This window comes from Agelaius tricolor, unplaced genomic scaffold (assembly GCF_023055355.1).
Source record: "Agelaius tricolor isolate 1412-34295 unplaced genomic scaffold, bAgeTri1.0.p SCAF_5, whole genome shotgun sequence".
NCBI classification, from domain to species: Eukaryota; Metazoa; Chordata; class Aves; order Passeriformes; family Icteridae; genus Agelaius; species Agelaius tricolor.
This window is the reverse complement of record NW_027269265.1, coordinates 18053017-18074338: the sequence shown is the minus strand read 5'-3', so window position 1 is coordinate 18074338 and position 21322 is coordinate 18053017. Positions and strand designations below refer to the sequence as shown.

General features: G+C 38.1%; 1 protein-coding gene across 3 annotated transcripts in view; it reads right to left on the bottom strand.

Annotated features, from left to right (window-relative positions):
- Positions 1-390: 390 nt before the first annotated feature.
- Positions 391-21322, bottom strand: part of PTPN21 (protein tyrosine phosphatase non-receptor type 21) — a 43929-nt gene continuing 22997 nt past the window's right edge. For 2 of the 3 annotated variants that reach the window (XM_071426664.1, XM_071426665.1), the window contains exons 10-20: positions 20562-20641; positions 19359-19460; positions 18766-18826; positions 18102-18186; positions 14598-16063; positions 12186-12323; positions 10319-10540; positions 9055-9183; positions 8506-8740; positions 7693-7853; positions 391-6873 (exon numbers count right to left, since the gene is read on the bottom strand). In XM_071426664.1, the coding sequence (XP_071282765.1) occupies positions 6745-6873; positions 7693-7853; positions 8506-8740; positions 9055-9183; positions 10319-10540; positions 12186-12323; positions 14598-16063; positions 18102-18186; positions 18766-18826; positions 19359-19460; positions 20562-20641 (2808 nt within the window). In that variant the 3' untranslated portion in view covers positions 391-6744. The remainder of the gene's footprint in view (positions 6874-7692; positions 7854-8505; positions 8741-9054; positions 9184-10318; positions 10541-12185; positions 12324-14597; positions 16064-18101; positions 18187-18765; positions 18827-19358; positions 19461-20561; positions 20642-21322) is intronic. The other variant, XM_071426666.1, reaches the window with a different exon arrangement.

Below are 21322 nucleotides of genomic sequence, written 5' to 3'. Positions count from 1 at the left end.
CTTGTTGTTGGCAGCAACTCCAATTATAGTAAGCATACAATCAACTGTTTCTTCTCTCACATGCTTTTGGAAAGGGTTCTCCAACTTTCAAAGGCTTTTAATCCCTCCTACATTTAAATGTTAGAGGGAAACTGGAAGTTCAGTACCAAAAACAGCTTTAGAAAATGCAAAACATTGGGAAAAAATATGACAAAGCAGCAGGCACAAGATTTTCCTGCCACAAAGATGACACCTATTAATACTTGACACAAATTTTATACCCAGTACTTGCAGCATTTTAGAAGAGGGATCACACCTTTGTGAACTGAAGGCAAAGATGCAGCTTAGGATTACACATGAACAGTAAGTTCTTGGATTTTTCCTTTAATAATGGAACTATAAAAACTCATAATTGCTTCAAATATTTATTTCCATGGCAAAAATAGACTATAATATATTCATTTCACATATATTACATTCAGTAATACAAGCTTTTCTGTCTATGAAACACAATTTATACATTGTTTTACAAACCAATTTCAGTTTTACAAGAATTAAAGCTGGTTTGATTATACATTTTTACAGTATTGGTGGCAAGACAGCAAAAAACAGACATGTTAACCACTAGCTTAGTACTAGAAAATAATACTTCATGTTTGCTACTTTTAAGCAAAGTCCCATTTAAATCCTTGCATACTGGCTCAAGTGAAAACTGAAGGAAATGGAGCCAGATCCTGTGTTCCTCTGACATGAAGGACTCAACCCTACAAAACTGCTGACAGGATTTCAAACACCTGTTTGCCTTTAATGAATGAAGAGATTTCAGCAGTGTGCAGGAGTGTACATACTTGCTGATTTGCCAGGTAAAGCCTCCTAAATTTCCATCCAAGTGCCCCCGGAAAAGCCACAAAGAGGACAGAGAAGTTGGGTATTTCAAAGCAACTTAAGCAAGTATCTTTGTAAAGAGCATACACACCTTGTCTGTCAGAATTATCCAGCAATAGCAAGGTGACAGACTGGAGGATTTTACAGGGGTTTTCACCATCAAATTTCCTACCATTCTAAAAATTAATGGCATTTGCAATGTCTTTAAAGTATATTAAAAGAAAGCCTCCTAATTTCACCTAAATATTTCCAAATGGAAAAACAGCATTTAATTCCCTTTATAGAAGTTAGGCACCTTCTGAAACTGCTCATAAAATTAATAATTTGGTAGTTTTGATTGCTGCATATCTGAACCAAAGAACATTACAGTATCTGCAGTTTTGCTCTTTGACTTGCCACAGGCTGGATCTGTTGTAAACGCTGTTCATTAGATTCTTTACATTTGATTTCTATCTTCATTCCCTAAGTAAAGCTGAAGAATACACTTCAACAAAACAAACACCCTGTAGGTTATTCTTCACCATCAAACACAGCACGATGGATGTGGAAAATAGCAAAGAATAGAACCGAAGGCTATTTAGCAACCGTTTTTTGAAATGCTCATTGAAGTTAACAAATCCTTTTTTTTCAGCCCAGTTAGACCTTAAAGTGACATGTGATGCCAGCAGAGTGCACCAAGTCGTCTTGCTGGTCCCAAGCAAGATCCTACTAAGATTTTTTTTTCTTTAGCTTCTCCTTTCACAGACACATTTGCAACAGCAGTTTAAGATTTTTTTTTCCCTTATCTTAGCACAGCGTTACACTGTTTTAATGTCACTGTGTTGCAAATGCTGCGCTGCAACGGAACTTCTAAGTACGTGGTAAATTCCACATTTCAAAAGTGTAATTGTTAGCCCAGCCTTAACTTGGTGCAACTCACACCAACTGTAAACACCTGGCTTCATTCAAAACATAGTTAGAATTTTGAATCATCTCACCTGCATCCGTTAGAAATTATCACTGCAAAATTGCAAGTATGCCTATTCCCCCTGCAATTTTTATCTGTAAAACCAGAGACTGTAGTTTGAAAAATCTGACCTTTAATAAGTAAACAGAAATTAAGCTGACAGATTGCATTCAATACATTTGGAAAGGAAGATATGTAAAAATAACAGAGCCTCTGAAAAAGTATTTGGAGTTTAAAAAAATCACATTTTAAAAAGCCAGTAAAAATAACACCTATGACTACATTCATTTACCCTACCATGCCATGAAAAACATACCATATGACTCAAACCCTGCTAGCAGCTCTACTTTGGATACAAAACATTCCAAATCCTCCTCCAAATGCCTTCTGCCACTCCTCAAATCCTCACTCTCTACGTCCAAAATTTTGTACTTGCACAAGAGAATTTCTTTTGAACTCTCATCTACTTTTCCTTTGAATGCTGTAGTTTCCTGTATGCACATTCCTGCTGCATTCTTTTGGTTAATTCTTGTAATCTGTATTTGAATTTAAAGCAGAGGTGCATATTCATGCTTCAAGGGCTCAAGCTTTCATTGGCAGTAAGCCCACGTTAATTCCTGCAGTATCATGAAGAACTGCAGGAATTTTGCATCTTGCAGGGCTGGACTCTGGCTTTCCACAACTTTGCACTATCAGAAAAACACCCAACCCTAAACACTAAAGCACTGAGTTCTTAGCAACTGAAGCATTGATTCTTTCAAATTGATAGTTTGAACTATTGAAATAGAGTGATGGGTTCACTGCTTTTAAATCCCAGGGATTTAGTAATGCTATTGATATTAAAACTGGGGTTTCATTACACAGCTATGATAAACAACCCTGCAGTTTCCCAGTTTGGTCCAGAAGCCATTGAAATCTATGAGCCACTCAACTTTAACAGCTGCTCCAACACAAAACATGCAGCAGCAGCTGGAGCAGCAAGCCTCAGTCTTATTACATTTTAAGGAGCCATTCTGGAGAAAATTGCTCCAAGTGTTGCCCACTTCAAAAAGAGATACACAGGATTACAAGAGAAGCCAAATGTAAAATGTCAAGAATCTTTTCCACTTTAGTAAAAATTTATTTTACTTTTATTTGTTATTACTGTATTTGACTTTTTTCCTACATGTTGGTGATAACTTAGAGCAGCTTTTCGTCCATAGAAATACAGGAACACTGCCTTGGTCACCTTCTTTGAATTAAATGTATTTCTACATATAAACTGTAGCATCCTGCACCTTGTGTGAAAGGTTTTCCAATGAGTGAAATATAAGGCATTAAACTTTTCCTGCTCTTCCTGGGGGGCAGCAGAAAAGGGGAGCACTGCTGTGCAGGCTGCAGAGGCTGTGCAAAACTCCCCTGTGCACCTCAGAGCTCCTCCCTCAGCAAACAGGGCCAGGAGGGACTGCAGCCTAAAGCCTTCCCAACTAAGCCAGTGACATCTTTGTAATGGACAGGGCTCTGACTTTTGCTTCTTAGAGAACAGGTTTTAGCCCAAGACTACAAAGATTCACCAGCCAAAAAAAAAATCTCTCATCAGAGCAACCAAGAAAGAAATGAAACATGCAGATGTCCTTACTACAGTTTGTATGTTCTTCTCCTGTCTCTTCATATAATTTGATCCTAGAAAGCATCTTCTATCTAGTCAACAAAAGACCATCAAATCTGTCTCTTGACAGTATATAGCACCTTTATTTGTCCCTGAGAGCTCTGACATCCCTAGAGATCAGCATCATCTTTGCCAAGAATTCTTCATACAACTTTTCTTACTAAACAAACTGTTCAAATCTTGCATAATCATCTGATTTCATCCCCATAAAAACAGATACACATTTGGCAAAATTGGACAGGCTTTTAGAGAAATTTTAAGTCTTTGACAAATAAATCCACCTCTGACTCACACTGTGGCTGGATTTGGACAGTGGATATTGTTATAACATCCAGAACTTCATGAAGCACCCAGCACAACTACATGTAAAAATGCATCCCCTTTTCAAGGCTCAGAACAAAAGTGCTAAAATCTGAATTGTCTTTTATAAGTTAACTGAAAATCTAAACAATGGTTTAAAAAATAATTTTTTTAAGAAGGTTGTGAAGTTTAATTTCATTTGGTATCTAGAAGAGAAACTGCTCATTTTCAATGCCCACTCGGAGCCATATGCTTACAAACAAAAGCAATCCTATGGTATTCAGTAGAAAAACTCACATAAAGTCAAGTCTAATAAGGTCAAGTCTATCACTGCAAAAACAGACTGCTGATGGACAGAACTGGAAGCTGAAGGGGAGGAGGTAGCAGTGATACACTGAAAAAACCACGACTGTGACTACAAGATTTGAGCAGAACCACCTCTAAAAGTGAACACAACTTCTTTTAGCTAAACAGAAAAATAAGCTAAAAGACATACATTTCCTCACCCACCTCAGATAATCCCACAAATATTGGATTAAATTGCTTGTTATTACTGTTCCTTTTCATGCCTCACAGCTGATGTTCTGTCTCAGAAACTGCTGCTTGAGGTTCTGCTTGTCCATCATGACATTAAAACTGCATCTATCAGGTTATGAAAATCACAGTGCAAACTTAAGAAATGGAAATGGTACAAGCTACATTTTAGAGCCTGCCCTCCCATTCAATAACATTTCTGCAGACAGAAGTGAACTGTGGCAAAAATTAACAATGTTTTTAAAACTGAGCATGATAAAAATAGCTAAGTATGTTTGCTTCTTTTAATACTTCTGTCAACACAGATATGTCAGATTGGTATGTTTGCAAGTTGTATGTATAAAGAATCTGTCTTCAGCAACTGGTTTCCTCTGGACTTCCTGTTTTATGTTTGGCAATTAACAATTCCTAGGCATTTTATATAAGAACTTTTCTTTTCCCTAGTCTGAAATATTCCATCTAACTTATACTGAGAGTACAACAAATCAGACTGCTTCCAAGCAGACCTGAAAGCACCAGATCAATATTGTGTACCTAAAAGAAATATCTTTTGTATAAAATGATATATTATCTCAATGCCATTTGGACCATATGTTTAACTTCATGGAAGCAGCTTATTACAAAGGAAACTGAGGCAACCTATTTATAATTCTTAATTCGTGTTCTGGGACACAGCTATTGTTTTGAAGGGGGTTTAATAGTTTCCAAACCCTTGTTAGAGCTCAGAAAAATAACAATTTCAGCACTAATAAACCTTACTTTTAGTTTCATTTCATTTCATTTCACTAAGCAGGTATCAAGGGAAATGTACACTTAACCATGACTGCAGACTGGTCTGCTATACAGTTTTTTTTTTTAATTAAACCAGATATCAAAAAATTATAGCTCAATTTGGAATAGGGATTTTCAACTCAGCATCTCAAAACACTTGGAAAGGCAGCTAAAACCACGCTGTCCCCACGGACAACCACAGAGGATTATTTAGGGATATCAGCATTTGACCAGTAGGTTGTACCTGCCTGCTTCAGGTCCATGCACAGCCACTGACTCAGCCACTTACACAGCTACTAAATTACCCCCATCTCCAGTGCTTCCTCTAAGAGCTCTTTTTCTGCACTTCCTCAAATGTTCTTCATTGCAACCCTGCACAGCATTAGCAAAATTTGCTCTAGCACTAACAAAATAATCTGGAGGATTCTACAGAAACTTCCAGTGCTTTACTGGCTTTCTTGGCTGGAACATTAACTTTTTTTAAGGTCATCTTTGCACTGTGTAAACCAGCAATCATAGCTGCCACACCTCCTCCATTATGCTTTCAGACAATCATTTCCACTTCACCACTCTGCACCTTCCTACTCCCATTTTGGTTCTCTCACTTCATCAACTTAAAAAGCTCTTCTTAAAATAACAGGTTAGTAATGGTATATTACCAAATGAAACAATGCATGATTATAGTCTCTATATTTAGCTACATAAATAACAGAGCAAAAAAAGTGCTTAAAACATTTGCATCCACTTTGATTTCAGCCAGTAAAATCAAACTGTCCTCTAAATATATGAATAATACTGAATATGTACTTTCTCTCATCCATTTGTTTCCAATAACCTCACAGATACTTAAAATATTTTTCCCCTGCCCATTGCAGGTAAACATACCTCCTCTCAAATGAAAGTTATGAACAGTTACCATCATCTTTCACTTGTCTATTCTATTACATGGCACTACAGCTAACTACCAAAGGCTTCCCTAGGACTTTCTGCATGATTTTTGAAAAGTTGGTTCAAACATTGTCAGTCTTCTCCTCTGAAAATATTGTTATGTTTAAAAGTTTTCTGTTGTGGTGGTTCATTTTCTTTTAAATTTAAAAATCCTAAATATAAAAATAACTGTTCTTAAAGCAACAGCTTAAAATATTTAAGAGCTGCTAATTTTGCTAAGTAAGCCAGAGGAAACCAAATGTTAATTTTTAAAAATATAGATGTATTGTTCTAAATATAAAATTGAAAGCAGAATCAAACTGCATAAGACCTTGACATTCCCAAGGGGCAGATTTCTGACCACATCTGCAGCTACAGATTTTAGCTTTTGCACAGTCAACAATTATGTTTCAAAACATAATGTCAGTAAAATTGTACTATATACCTCTATTCCATAAGATACTTATTTTGCTCAGAGTAACACCACTCTAAAGAACGTGTGCAAGTACTGCAGACCAGTACAAGTAAAATCATTCCTTAATGTGACTGTGGCTGAAGGTGGGAAGAATTCAGACCAGCAAAGATCCTGCTGTGCAGGCACTGTTACACTGATTTGCATTTAACAGTCCCATGGCAGCCCCAAATGGTAACTCTGGGATTCATCAAATGAGGAAAACACCTGTGAGACCAGGTCTGGACAAGTCCAATTTTCTTTCTGTAAACTCTTGCAGAGTCTCTTAGGAAGTGGCAGGGGTTAGATGAGTCTAGAACTTTTGAGAAACTGAATGAGAACTCCATAGACGAAAGTGTACTGAGAAAGAGTCTGCACCATCATCATCCTCTGCTGCCTCAACATATCCAGCACTCGTGGGATGTCCAGCATCTGCAAGAAGGGAACAAAATATTACAAGTGACTGGTGAGCAAGAAAACTGGCTTGCCTGTTCCCAGCAGGAGGTTCAGAGCAGTACCTTAGTGATCTAAGGACAGAGGCAGCTGTTCTGATTTCAGCTCTGACAATTCATTGCCCCTGCCTGCAGTATGGACTGCACTACACCACTGACCATCTGGGAAATATGCATAATGGTAAAGGTACCTATCTCATGGGGTATTGGTCTTCACAAATCTAATAGCTGAAAAAGTCTGTTACAGTGTTAGGAGAGGGATGCACAATGAAATAAGTTTGTTGAGTTTCAGTTGACATATTATATTATTAATGAACATTTTACAGCCATCCACTTCTGGCTAAAAGTTGACAGGACTGATTTTATTCTATTAAACTACCACATTGTCCTCTACTGATACTACAAATACACTGCACTTAGGAACAAAATAGTAACAAGTACAGAGACTGGCTACAAAGCATGTTCTTGAATATTATCAATTCTAATAAAGGCAAGGAGCAGTAGAATCAGGATGAAATCCTGAAATATTCTCAGTGGCCTAGGGCATACCTTGCTCCACTCAATGACTCAACAGCTTAGGGAGTCAAGAATCCAAATGAGCATTCCAGTGCCTGGTGTGCATGTGGGCAGCTCTAGAAGATTATTAACTTCTGTTGAATTCCCAAGAGCCATTTCAAGCACAGCAGTAAAGCCTCTCCCAACAGCTGCTCAGATGAACAGCCATAACACATTCTAGGCAGGTTATTGCCCCTTCCAGTCCCTAACATGATTTGAAGCACAAGGAAGAAGAGGAGCTCACCTCGTTGTGTTCCAAGCAGGCGATCATGATCTCTGCCAGAATGACCACGCCAGTGCGTCCCACGCCCGCGCTGCAGTGCACCAGCAGCGGCGGATTGGGGCTCCTGGGCTCTGCCGTGCTGTTGGTGTGGCGCCGCACCGACTGGATCTCCTCCAGGTACGCTGTTCAACACAACACAAATCAGTCATTTAGGAGATGAAGCCACATAAGCTATGCTATTATGCTGTATGACCCCCAGAAAGTAGAATTTAACAATGGACGTGCCACAGAAACAGGATACATTGTACAAATCACAAACCTTCCCCCCAGTTCTCACGTCAGCAATTTGAAGATGCATAAAATGAAAAAAGACTGCAACACCACAGAAGTAGAAGCCCATTGTGAGTTATATCTGTCCCATTTTTTAGCTGCATTCTTGTCACATTAGATGCAGAAGTCATACCCCAACCATAGCAATACAGATCTACAAGGATCATCATTTTGTAAGGATTGCCTTGCCTTGTTCTCCTATTCCTATTAAAGACAACTACTGCTGCAACATACTCAAATGCGTAGTATGCAGTGCAATTATGTTTTATTCTATATGGACTTCTGGTAAATTATTTGCTTTAGACAGAAGGAGTCACTTTAATAAACTGGTATATTCCTGAAAAAAATATAATTCAGTATCTCTTGCTTGTGTGAAGAAGCCTTTTACAATGGAATGCTTGGCATACTTGTCCAAAGTTACTTCATATATAGCAGCCATTTCAGAAGGTATTAATAGAACACCACAAACCACGCCCAAAAACAAAGCCATTAAATACAACTTACATAAAAATCCCTTTAAATCTTCTGGACAGCCATGCTCTGGCCAGTCAGTATACTGCAAATGCCAAACCGTTCTCTCCTGTCCTGTGAGAAGATGTTTAATCTTCAAACCTGTCGTTGCGTAGCAGCCTGAGTCGGTGCGGAATCGCGTGGTAATCTTAAATCTTCCATATGTCACAGTGTTGTGTCTTGAACCAAGACGTGGCCAGTATCTGAAGCTTTTTTCTCTCCCACTTTCCTGAAAAGCAGAACACTTGCTTAGCAAGAAACCTAAGAACATTCATACAACTAATGTTCCTGTAGTAACAACTGTATTTCTCCTCCCCTAAGCAGTACTAACGTGTTACGGCCTCTTACTGGGAAAACCAACTTTCCAGCAGAAAGAGTTTGCAAATTCATTTTTCTGCCAAAGGAATCAAGACAGAAAGGGGACACAGAAACTTATCTTCAATCCATCTAGTTGGTGGAAAAAAACATCCCTCTCCTCTAACAGATCAAAAAAAAAAATAATTGTGGAATTTCTGGGAGAAACCTGACTCAATTTATACTCACTTCCTCTGCCGTCACCATAGCGATGATGGCAATCCCTTGTTCCCAGATCATCTGCCAGAAATCCTGACACGTGTTTTGCAAAGGGCCCTGCGTGGCAATGTAATCCCACTCTATGCCACCAACAGAGATCTGTAAAAAAAAAGACATTAGATTAGTAATTATTGAAAACCCTCTCCCCAGTTCTAACGTCAGCCATTTGAAGATGCACAAAATGAAAAAAGATTGCAACACCACAGAAGTAGAAGCCCATTGTGAGTTATATCTGCCCTATTTTTTAGCTGCATCTTGTCACATTAGATGCAGAAGAGCCACAATTGTACAGGTTCATAGCTAAATAAATGTATTTTATATCACAAGCTTCATGTCAAACTGAGAAAACAAAATTGTATTTCTCCTTTGTGAATTTAAGGTATTTTAGCAAATTCAGGTTTAGAGAAGCTTTCTGCTCTGGTGCTGTAAATATTATTACTGTACTAGTTGTTATTTCCTGAAAAAATATTATCTTGCTTGAGAAGGGTCAACATTTGTGAATGAAGCAGAGAAACTATGATGCCATGTCAGTATACAAACAGATTTATTAAAAAAAGACAGCAACACAAGTGCCGCTTTGACAATCTCAACTCTTTTCATAAAAAACAACTGTAGTTGCACTTAGAGCAGATAAATATACTGAAAAATGAACTGCCTTCAAGGTTCTTGAAAACACCCCTCAAATTCTTTTAAACAGAGCCTAAAGAGTTAAGGATGGGGAAAGAGGTCAGCTGAAGGCTTTGAAAAAGCCAGTTTCCCCCTGGCTCTGGCTCTAACCATCCAAAAAAGCTTAAGCTAGGAGCAAGCCTACTGCCCATAGTGGATAGTCTGAGAGTACAGAAAAGGAAGAAACAATGCAGCTCAAAAATATCACAGTCATTGCAGAGGATCCCAGTTTGCTTTAAACCTATTTGCTCCTTAGCTCTGGGCAGAATGGACATGCCTTCTTTTAGCAGCAATCCCCAGAGAGGAAACACAACAGAGAGAAAAGCAACAGTAGATCAAATCAACACAGAATCAAAATGCAGAAGATCCCTCCAATAATTAATCCTCTATTATTCTAGGTGATTAGGAAAACAGGTTCCTGCTTTCCCCAAAGAAACCCTGGAGAAGAAAAGAAAGAGAGAGAGATGGAGGGATTGTCACTGATCTCACCAAACCAAAAACTGATAGGCAAATGCATTTTCAGTTGCACATGAACTGGGAAATTTTTCTCTGAGAGCACTTCTCTCACCTTGATATGGGATGCGTTGATGTAACCTGTGTTGTTCTCTTTGGTTGGGACCAGCTCCACCCTGGTATCATCATAGGGAAGGACGTCCTGGAAGCGGTTCCTCTCGGCGTTCTCCGGCAGCCGGGCGATGGAGCACTCCCCATCCAGCAGCCTTTTCTTCTGGATGCGCTCGTACTCCGTGAACACCATGCCCTGCTCCAGCCGCTGCTCCAGGGCTCTGCACTGCAACACAGGACACACAGCCATGCCAGGTCACTCTCTGAGGGGAGCCTGTTTATACAGAGAACTCATGAAGTGTAAAATGGACGTATTTTCTTCTCCTCCATACTTCTGCAATGCTTTTCCAACTATTAATGTTTCCACAAGCATACCAGAATAAATTAGAGGCAACTCTAACCAGCAGGAATTTTGTTCAAGTGAAAACTAATCAGCCTGTTATACTTCACTAGGTCACAAAGATTTATTTGGGTACTGCTGGTAAAGGAAAAATTACTTCATAGTTTCTGTAAAGACAGCCCATCTGGGGGAAAAAAATTGGCCAACTGGACAGCTATACCATACTGCATAGTGCTTCAAATACCTTTGATCCACCTGCTCAGTATAGCAGCTAGGTGACATCATTTTAAATGTCTCCTTTAATGCTATAATAAACGCAAAAATAATAATAAAAAACCTCACAAACTTAGTCTTTTGGATGGAGGAAAACTATTAGGAAAAAATCTGGATTTACACTTTACCTGCAGCAAGTTTCTAAGGCAGGAAAGCTGCCTTAGAAACTTGCTGCAGTTAAAGTATAAAGCCAGAATTTTTTTCTAATAGTATAATTCAATCTTTTATATTTAATAAACTACTCCCTCCTCCCCTTTATTCTTTCAAAACCAAGTTGTTTCTAAATCATAAGACACTTCTGGAATTTCTGCATCTCTCTGCCAACAATAAGGAGGAATAATATGTAAGATTTCAGCCAGAAAATTTCATCTATGTCACATGTCCCCAGATTCTTACAGCAACTGCTCTGTGGTATCAGGTCATAGAAGTGTCTTATATCAAGTAAGTATGCCAAATGTTACAGAGGAAGGTGTAAATTTCCCTCATATGCAATTTGCACAACAATACATCAACTGCAGAAACTCATTTATTATCTTTAGGCTAAACTCACATATTTAAACTGACAATCGCATGAAGCTGAGCATTTTTTGACTAGTTTTTACTTTTACATTTTTTTATCCTGACACAAGCTGATGGAGTCTTATGTTTCTCAAAGAATGATCCTCAAATTCTAGAAATTGATGTCCTCTCATTGATCTGACATTCTCTACTGAGTTTAAAATTTCAGCACATCAAAAAAGTTATATCTCTATCTTTTGGGCTCTACCTGAACAAAACAGATAAATTCAATCTGCGTAAGTTGTATTCCGGAGATGCAATTTAACTGCAAAACTACAACTCTTACTCAACTGCAAAACTTACTCTAAATACCATATGAAGTACTAATAATTGCAAATAAAATCAATCTCACACTCAGAATTTTAAATTTCACACCTTTTCACTCTGGAAAACCCAAAATTAAGAGAGAAAGCAGGATGAGTTGCACAAAAATATATCAGTAGGTACTAGTTAATTCATTTCCTGTATATTCAAAGGGTAAACTATAGTTGAATCACTGTCATCTTAAAGAAAAATCTGAATTACACCCAATACTTTAGCAATGACTTGTCAACCTGGAATCTTTTTATTTTGTTTCTCTTCTCACCATTTGAGTTGCCTTAATATGAAGCATTTTACAGTCAGCAAAATGTACCATTCATAAGCATGTAATTTTGAAAAATTGCTATTGTAAATCAAGCATTAAAAAACTTCAACATACTCGTTCATCATTTGTTGCTCTCGTTGATTCTTCCTTCCCCTCATCTGGCAGAGGCATCCTAGTCAATGCCAGTCCATTTAGGGCAGCTAGCTTCAGAGGCCCCATTTTTTTTGCATCATTTTTATTCTTTTTCATACCCTGTAAAAGAAAAGCTAAAACTTGTAAATATTCTTAAATATCTGATGAAGTTATAAAGCAGAAACCAGATGAGTTCAGCTAAGCAAAAGTTACTTCTCTGGCCCCTTCTGTGAACAGCTCTGACCTTTTTCTTTGATAAGCCCTGCAGTGAGAGATTAGGGTGGTGGGACTACATTCCTCCAAGGACACAACACAGGTCTGTCTTCATTCCAGACAGGTTAATGAAACTGCATGAGAATGACAAATATTGTTCTCTACAAAGCTCACCACTGAGGGTGTGAGGTGGCAACTGCAGATACTTAACATTCTTGAACAGACCTGGGAACATTTCCCAAACCCAAAAATACATAACAATGATTCCTTACTAGATTCTTCAGTTTGCAGGCACTTTTCTTCCCTACAATCAGGCAATGAACATATACCTTTAAGAAATTTGTAAATATCTTAACAAATGTTAAGAGGTCAAATGTTTTACGAAGTTTGCAACAAACTTGACATACAAAACATGAACATAGAACTGCAGACAGATTTGAGTCCTGGACTGGGCCACGAATCTAAATTACAGAATTACCATTCATTATTTGGTGAAAAATATCAAAGGGGGATTTCTATGAAGGACTCAATTCAAATTATTCTTTTAAAATGGGTAAGAGGAAACTTCATCATTCCTGCCATTGCTAAGTTTAATTGTTTACAAAAATACACAGAAAATATGAGCACATGTGCTGCTTGTATGATAATGTTTTCACAAGTTAAATGGTGGTAAGAAATAGGAAGACAAACCTAACAGGATGAGACTGCATTTAAAAGTGAAGTGAACACAAACACAACAATAAAAGTTCATTGAAAAGCAAAATGTGCAAGCATTGGTTGGGGCCAGCTTTGTAACTAGGATATTCATCTCCATTGTGAATACAGAAAGGTAAGTTCTGTATTATGCAACAACACTTAAATGTTTCTGAAGCAGAAACTATGTTACAAACACTTGCAATGAAAAAGTTCTAACATTAATTTAATTTAAAGGTAGACAGGAACATGCCATAACTACGTAACTGTCAAAAGGAAAAGCAGAGTATGATTTTGGTAGACACATTACTGTCTGAAAATGTATATTTTGGAAAACAAATACTAAGTAACTATCTAAATGTGAACACAAGGACGATGCTATCCCTTTTTTTCCTTACAGCCACATTAAAAAACAGGAGAAAAAAAATGTAGAAAAACATACAAGCTGATGGAGGTTCATTTCATTGTGTTTAGCTCCATGTCTAGCTGACAGACAAAAACTTGTGAGAGTAGTAACTATTTCAATACACAGCTTTTGCACAGGTTAGTTTTTGCAATATCTGCTATTACCACAGCAGTACAATTTATATAGCAGCTCCCCTGCAGTCCAGTTTGTGTAGAAAACTATTTGACACTAACTCAGGTATCAATCAAATTTAAAAGGCAAAATAATAATATAAAATGGTCTTCCTCTATTAGCATCTGAAATCTTCCACAAACTGCATAAAACTGAACAAAATTTTAAAGCAAAGTGGGCACTAAGGAGTGCCAGTGAAATTGTGCATTCCACACAGACCCTGATGTTTCTATGAGGTGGGAATTACGGAAAAGGTGAAACTTGCAGTTTTTCACTATTTACAGTGTCCTGAGATTGGAGTAGGAGAAAGAGATATGGCAAGTAAGAAATACCTTCAGTGGGGTAAAAACAGGTTGAAGAGAAGGCAAAAGGGAGAGGATATGAAAAAGGAAGGCATGAAGTAAAGAAGAAAATGCAATGAAAGAATTTATTCCTTAAGGTGTCAGGTTCCCTCTTAGGTCAGAAGAAGCAGGTAAACATTTTTTTTTAAAAGTAAACATTTTTCAGCTACATATCATTTTTCAGGGAGAGGAAGATAAGAAAGTTGAACAGGAAGAGTTGCTTCTGCTCCAGATAAGAAGTACGGCAGAATAGGGATCTAGAACTTATTTTAAATTAGCTCTTCTAAAGTTCCTAGCCAGGTTAGGTTTTCAGATGGATGGAGACTGCACAGCTGGATTTGTGTGAGTGGACAAAGCAAACAGAACTCAGACATGGCTGATAAGGGGATAAAAGACAGCTAAGCAAAGTTAACCAGGGAAACATAGAAATATAAAGGTCAAGCTTAAGGTAGCCTTAATTCAAATGTTTTAAAAGCATCTCAGACTGACTAAAAGAACCCCAAACCTCAAACAAAAACAACGATCAACTGCTACAGACAACTCAAAACAAGACAAATAGTATCCACTTACACCTAGAGGGGGAAGGCCTTCCACAATATTCTTCTTCCCAGACAAAAGATCGGACACGGGTCTCTTCTTTACTGAATCTTTCCTTACTCTGTATCTCCCTGATGTTGTAAGATCAGATTCTGACATAGACGGAGTAAGCAGTCCTTCCCCTCTTCTCTGTACCTGGCTTTCTACTAGTAAATGAACAGGACTCATATCTTTCATTCTCTTTTCTGCCTCTGTGATATGTAATTTAGGCTCAAGGATATGCAAAGGGCCAGCAGATGAAGCAACAGAGCTATAAGGGTAGTTTAGTACTGAATCATGAGAATAACCTCCCATAACAGATGAAAGTTGGGTTTGATCTTCAGGGAGAGGAGAAAGACTTGTACTGGCCTTATTCTCTTCTTCAAATTCTTCTTCTTCCTCGCTACTGTGAATCAGCATAGTGGCATCTGACAGGGTTTTCTTGTGATCACAGTTCACGCATTCTTCTTGCTCACCTTCTTTTTGCTTCGTTCTCTCCATCAGAATGTTGGGCTGTGATCCTTCTGAGATAACTCTTGGAAGAGCCACATCTGCTGCAGAAGCTGACATGGTCCTCTCTTTAATTCTTATTCCTTCAAAGCTGGGAGTCAAGCCTGCTATTTCAATACTGTTCCTTTTCTGCAGCTGAGCGTGGCGTGCCGATGTCAGAGGTTCACTGACCTCCTGAAGGGAATGAGCCACGGGCAGGCTGTCCTCCTGGAACGTCTGCACAGAGTGGTGCACTCGCCTGGTGATGAGATCTGGGTTGCTGCTGCTGATGTAGATGTGCCGGGAAAGGTCTGGAGTACTGTTTGCAGGCCTGGGGTATGGGTACGGCGGAGGCGGTCGATAGACTTGAGTCTTCATTATGTTGGGTGCTGGGTAATCCTGAGACTGGAGCTGCACATTTGTCAGCTCAGGCACACTGACTGCCCCGACAACTGGGCGCTTTTCAGCAGGATAGGGGTAGGGGGATTGGCTATGGAAGCTGTAGTTCAGGTTAAATGGATAATGGTTGGACTGTGGGGCAGCAAAGTGGGCATGCTCTCGAATTTCAGGCTGACTGTAAACTAAGGCATCAGGCCTGCTGTAGGCATATGTGTTGCTGATGTTAAGATTTCTCATTGAATGACTCTGCCTGTCTGTGTGCACCATCCCCCTGTTGAGCTGTCTCATCACAGTCTCATAGTCTGGCGTGGGACGGTAAGAAGGTGGTATTAGTGCACTGTGTCTGTGTGATGGGACATAGTCAGTTCTGAGCACATCGCTTCCAGTAATGCTTGGGTTAGAGGACATGGGGGATGGCTGCAAGTAATGCTGTGGATTGTTCAAGGAGTTTGTGCTGTGTGCACTATAGACACTCCCATTGCGGATCCGACCACTGTAGTCGTGAGGGGCTCTATCCAAGCTAGTCTGAGAGTGACAGTAGTATCCGTTCTGATTGCTCACAAAGAGGTTATCTGAAAGCAAAGTGTAAGAACAATCTTTATGTCCAGGACATCAAAGTTATCCTCTATTAAGATGTAGCAAAGGCAATGTTTGAGATTTTTAAAACCTCAGTTATTTTTAGCTATGTATTGAAATGAGAAGGAAAAAAACCCAAACTAAATCCCAGCTTTTCTGTTGTCGTTGATACCCAAGGCATATACATCAGAATAACGTATTATATTTATTTCAATCATGTAAATCCCTATGGGAAAACACCATCTCTTTATGAATTACTTTCTTCTCTTTAGGATAAGCTTCCTAAGTTTAGTCCAAAATAAACAAAGTTCCTATCAATCTTAAGCCATACCACTGAAAAATTAATGTCTACACTAGGATTTGCACTAATGAACAGCAAAGAAAGAAAGAAAAAAAAAAAACCTCAACAAAAAACCAAACTAAAACAAAAATACCACCAAAACCAGACAAAACCTCTTGCTCTTCTCTCTTCTACTCCTTCAGAATGTATGTAGGTATAGCACAAGACCTCAAAAAAACCCAAACTAACTTTCCTCCAGAAATTTTGAAGACATCCAAGATATATTTAGTCATTTTAATTACTACTTCATTGGATGTACAATTTGCCAGTCTCCAGATTCAGTCATTGCTGTAGATGCCTTCATGATTTAACTGTTTGGGTTCACCAAAATAATTGCCACACTTATGTTAATGAATTTGCTGAAAACCAAAAATTGTTTTATGAAAACAATGTTCAAAAATTGGACACTTGTTGTAGCAAGTACCCAGCAATACTTACAACACTAAACTGCAAAGAATTCAGTTACATTCTGAAGGTAGCTGAATACCTGTATTTCATTCAGATCTGTGTAACTCTGTTTTGATAGAAAATGTGCTTATTCCCTTCCCAGTGAGCTGGCCTTTTAGATTACTATTTATCCAGCAGATTTGTAGGTCTGGAAGGTTCCTATCAAACTTGAGGAGACTTTGCAAAAGATTAGATTCAGCCCTTCAGGGCAGCAACTTTGTTAATTGAAGACACAATGTGTAACAATCAAAATAATGAGAGCTAAGTGCTAAGATAAGGAGTCTACATTGCTTGAGAATATTAGTTAGGGTTTGCTTGGGGTTTTTTCTTTCTTTGTTTCAATCAAATATATACCAAGTCCATAACCTGCAAACTTCTTTAGCCTTTGAATTCCTCAACACCTTGTAATCTAGCAAACTTAGACAAATGTCTCTCTCTCTTGCATTCTGGATTTAATTTTTTTTTTTTTTTTTTTAGTTGTGTGAATTGTCTTGGGGCAATCTCTTTGCAGGTATTAAGACCAATATTGACAAGGATCTCACAATGCCATAACATACCAGTTTGATACATGGACCAAAAAAAGCAATGGTCAGCTTAAACTCACACAAGACACCTCAGTCTACAGCTGCTGTAGATGCTATCCTACTAGAATTGCTCTACTCCCATGGGAGAGGACATAGAGGAGGAACAGTGGAGGAAACTGGGGTTGTTTAGCCTGGAGAAAAAGAGGCTCAGGGAGAACCTTACTGCTCTCTACAAGGAGGTTGCACTGAGGTGTGTTTGTCCTCCCAGGTAACAAGCGGCAGGACAGGAAGAATGGCCTCAGGGAAGTTGCATCAGGGGAGGTTTAGATTGGATATTAGGAAATTTCTTCTTGGAAAGAGTGGTGAAGCATTGGAACAGGCTTGTCCAGGGAAGAGGTAGAGTCACCATCCCTGGAGGTATTTAACAGACCTGTAGATGTGGCACCTGGGGACATGGTTTAGTGATGGAGTGCTGTGTTGATGGCTGGACTTGGTGATCCTACAGGTCCCTTCCAGCCTAAACAATTCTGTGATTCTGTGACTGTATTTCACATTAGCCTATGTGTCTAGAGTAGCAGCAAGCACTTCAGTGACTGCTCTAGTACAAACCAACCCCATGTTCACCTATTAATTTATTCAGCTATAGCTAAAGTAGCTACACATATAAATTAAGTTTTTACCTTCTAAAATTGTGTAGCATGGCCATGGATTTAATGAACTTACCTTGGGAAGTTGCATATGGTTCACTATAATGACCATTGTAATGCAGCTGAGGTGGTGGAGGCATCATATAAGGCTGAGGCTTAGGCTAAGAAAGCAAATATCTTATTGTTACTTAAAAACTGATTATTAATTTTTAAAAGAGTTATTGATTTTTTTTAAATATATAATGTATACCACTGTGTATTTATATAATATTATATATAATACTATACACATAGTAATAATTTACATATTATATTATATTATATTATATACTAAAAATAAACACATACAAAGCCTCAGTCTTAAACTATTTCTTTAAATCTGCAATGTAAGTTTCTCCTTTGAGGTCATACAAAAATAATTTAAAAACTAGGAACAAAACCTTGAAATTACACTCCACCAACCCAAGACTGTATCTTGCCATCTGACATCTAGGAGAGTCTTCTAGAGACAGTGTTCAAGTTGACACCAGAAGTGTTTAAAATATTTTTCATTGCAATTGTTTTAATTTCACTATTTAGATATTACATTGCAGCTCTTCCTACAAGTCAGAAACAGTTCCTCACATACTAGACTCATCTTTTTCACTGCTCATTTCATTTCACTGAAGGGAAGTAATATTTGATACAAAGTCAACTGAATTCCATAAAAATGCAAACATAAATCTATTTGCTTTCCTCACCATGGACATCCTGGATGAAGATCGCCTTCTAACAGGATTCACTGTAACTGGCTGAGTTTGTCTACAGAAGGAATTTAATGATAAGAAATTATTCTTAACAATAGCAAGACCTTTCAAAAATCAGAAAGCACTCCCAAATTCAATTAAAAATCACTCTTAAATCACATTTCTGGGAGCCAGGCATGTGTTGGTCTTCCACACAAGCCTCAATAGGAAAGAGCTCTGTGCATTAGCCACCATCAGAAAGCAAAATCAAAAACCCAAGATCAAAAATATCTCAGTTAATCTGTCCTACAAGTTGCCTGTTCTAAAAGTCAGACACAAAACTGTTGGGGGACTGTAACATTACAGATGTTACAGCATCTGTATATCATTACTATAATGCATTAGCATTTGTATATTCTAACATTAAAGCTAATGGAATGAATTTTCATAATTTGTTGGATTGGCTCCAGGACATAAAGTTCGGAAGTCTTAAGTTCCTTTTCCCTCCACCCTGTGCTCTGCATCTCATAGCAAGACAGGTCAAAAGACAGCACGATACAAATGCAGGAACAGGTATTTTTTAGTGAGAAAGATCTTTTTAAGCTCACCCTTTGGGAAGTGAAGGACGAGAAAGGATTGGAAAGCGTGGAAGGGAAAGAATGAGGGAAGATTTCTGAGAGCCCTCCTCAGGTGGAGAGTCCAAGGAGTCTCTAAAGACAAGGTATGTACAGATTTAGAAAAAAAAACCCTGAAGCTGATACAGGCATGCAAAAGACAGTTTTCAGCTAAGGACCAGATGACAAGAAATCTTAAGAGAAGAAATAACCAGAAAAGTTTTTTTGAGGACTTAACCTGACATAAAACCACATTGTGGTTACAATAAGTAATCCTAGAGACAGACATTTAATATAGAACTACAGATCTGATGTTATTTAGATAGAAATGCACAAGTCCTATGAACACACTATTTCTAGCAATGCTTCTTATCACTCTCAAAAGACAGACAAGTTTACAAGCTTTGAGGTATGAGGTTTACTCTCTTTCAAATTTATGTTACTTCTCAAATAAATTAGCATTATACTTGATTATCTTTCCACTGGCCTCAGCAGATATCAAACATCTATCTTCCCATGTATGAAGAGGAGTGAAACACATGGGAACCATGCTTTTCCAATGATAGACTTTTCACTGTGTCTAATTCTCTACTCTTTGAACAAACTTAACTGAAGGAAAGCTGGTCCCGTAAAGTAGCTCAAATTCCAGCCATTGATTTACAAGTTGGAGGCCAGCCCATTTAAATTTGATTTGATGAATTGTATTAAATTTGCTTTGCACTGGTGCTACTTGAGCTATACAGATTCCATGGATATCTAAAGAACCACATACCTCTTAGCTGTCAATCCAGCACATTTCAGGAGTGCTTCACATACATTGCCCGCCCTTTTAAAGCCTCCAGTGTCCTTTCAGGGCAGTTCACCCAAACACAGCCCAAAACCCTGCTGCTTCTAGCAGCTCACAAGCCATAGCAATATTAGACACCAAAGCAACTGAAGTCTCTCACAGCACTGTGATCCAGAAGCAAAGGCCAAACATTATTACTCATGTAAGATTTCAGCACTTAATATTGTCTTGTGTTATAAATCAGGATGTATTTCAAAAACTGGTGGTAACTATTTTCTCAAAAAATATTAAGAAAATGATCCCAAGTAGTCTAAAAAGGACAGTAAAGACTTTACAGAGGGAGTGGGAGATTTCACTTCCCAATGGAAGCTGCAAGGGCACCAAGAGTTCTGCTCATGTATTCTACTTACAGGCTGCATTTATTTAGTCTGTAAAATTTGTGTCTAGCCACACACATCCTCCACACATATTTTGCTGTTTCCATATCTTCCTGCCAAAAAAACAAAACCCAATATTTGCATTAAGTCAAACATTCACACCCTTCACTTGCTTTCAGAAAAGCCACTGAAATTTTTAAGATTAAATTACCATTGGCGCACTTAATTTTAATGTAACTTTATTAATGTCACCAGGTTTTCCCTAAAACTCTACTTTGCAGACCCAAATATACACTCTAGTCTAACAATTTTCTTAGACTTATGAAATTTGAAAGTAGAAGCCTTTTGCTCCAGACACTTTTCAGCTGTAACACTAACACAATTACAGTTAAGATTGACATAGGATTGCCAACAGCTGCCTTTTGACAAAGCAACTGGTAGATGCTGAATAAAATGAATTCTGCAAGGAATGCCATGGCCCACATCAGCAAAGCTCTAAGGCTATATTTATCTTTAATTGCCACTGACTCAAGTCAAAAAAGCATGTTAGAAATTTTACTGGAATGGATGAAAATTTTTATGACCACATAACCAGACACTTCAATGTACTCAACATAAAAGGCCCAATTTTTAATGCCTTCCCATGGAAAGCTGGTCAAAGACAGTTGTATTACATTTGACTCACTCATACAGCTCAAAGCTGCTAAATATATAGATAGTAGGTTTTAACCTTTGATTTAAATTACCAGTCTTAATTTTTTTTTTTTTTTTTTTTTTACTGATGACTTAGTGAA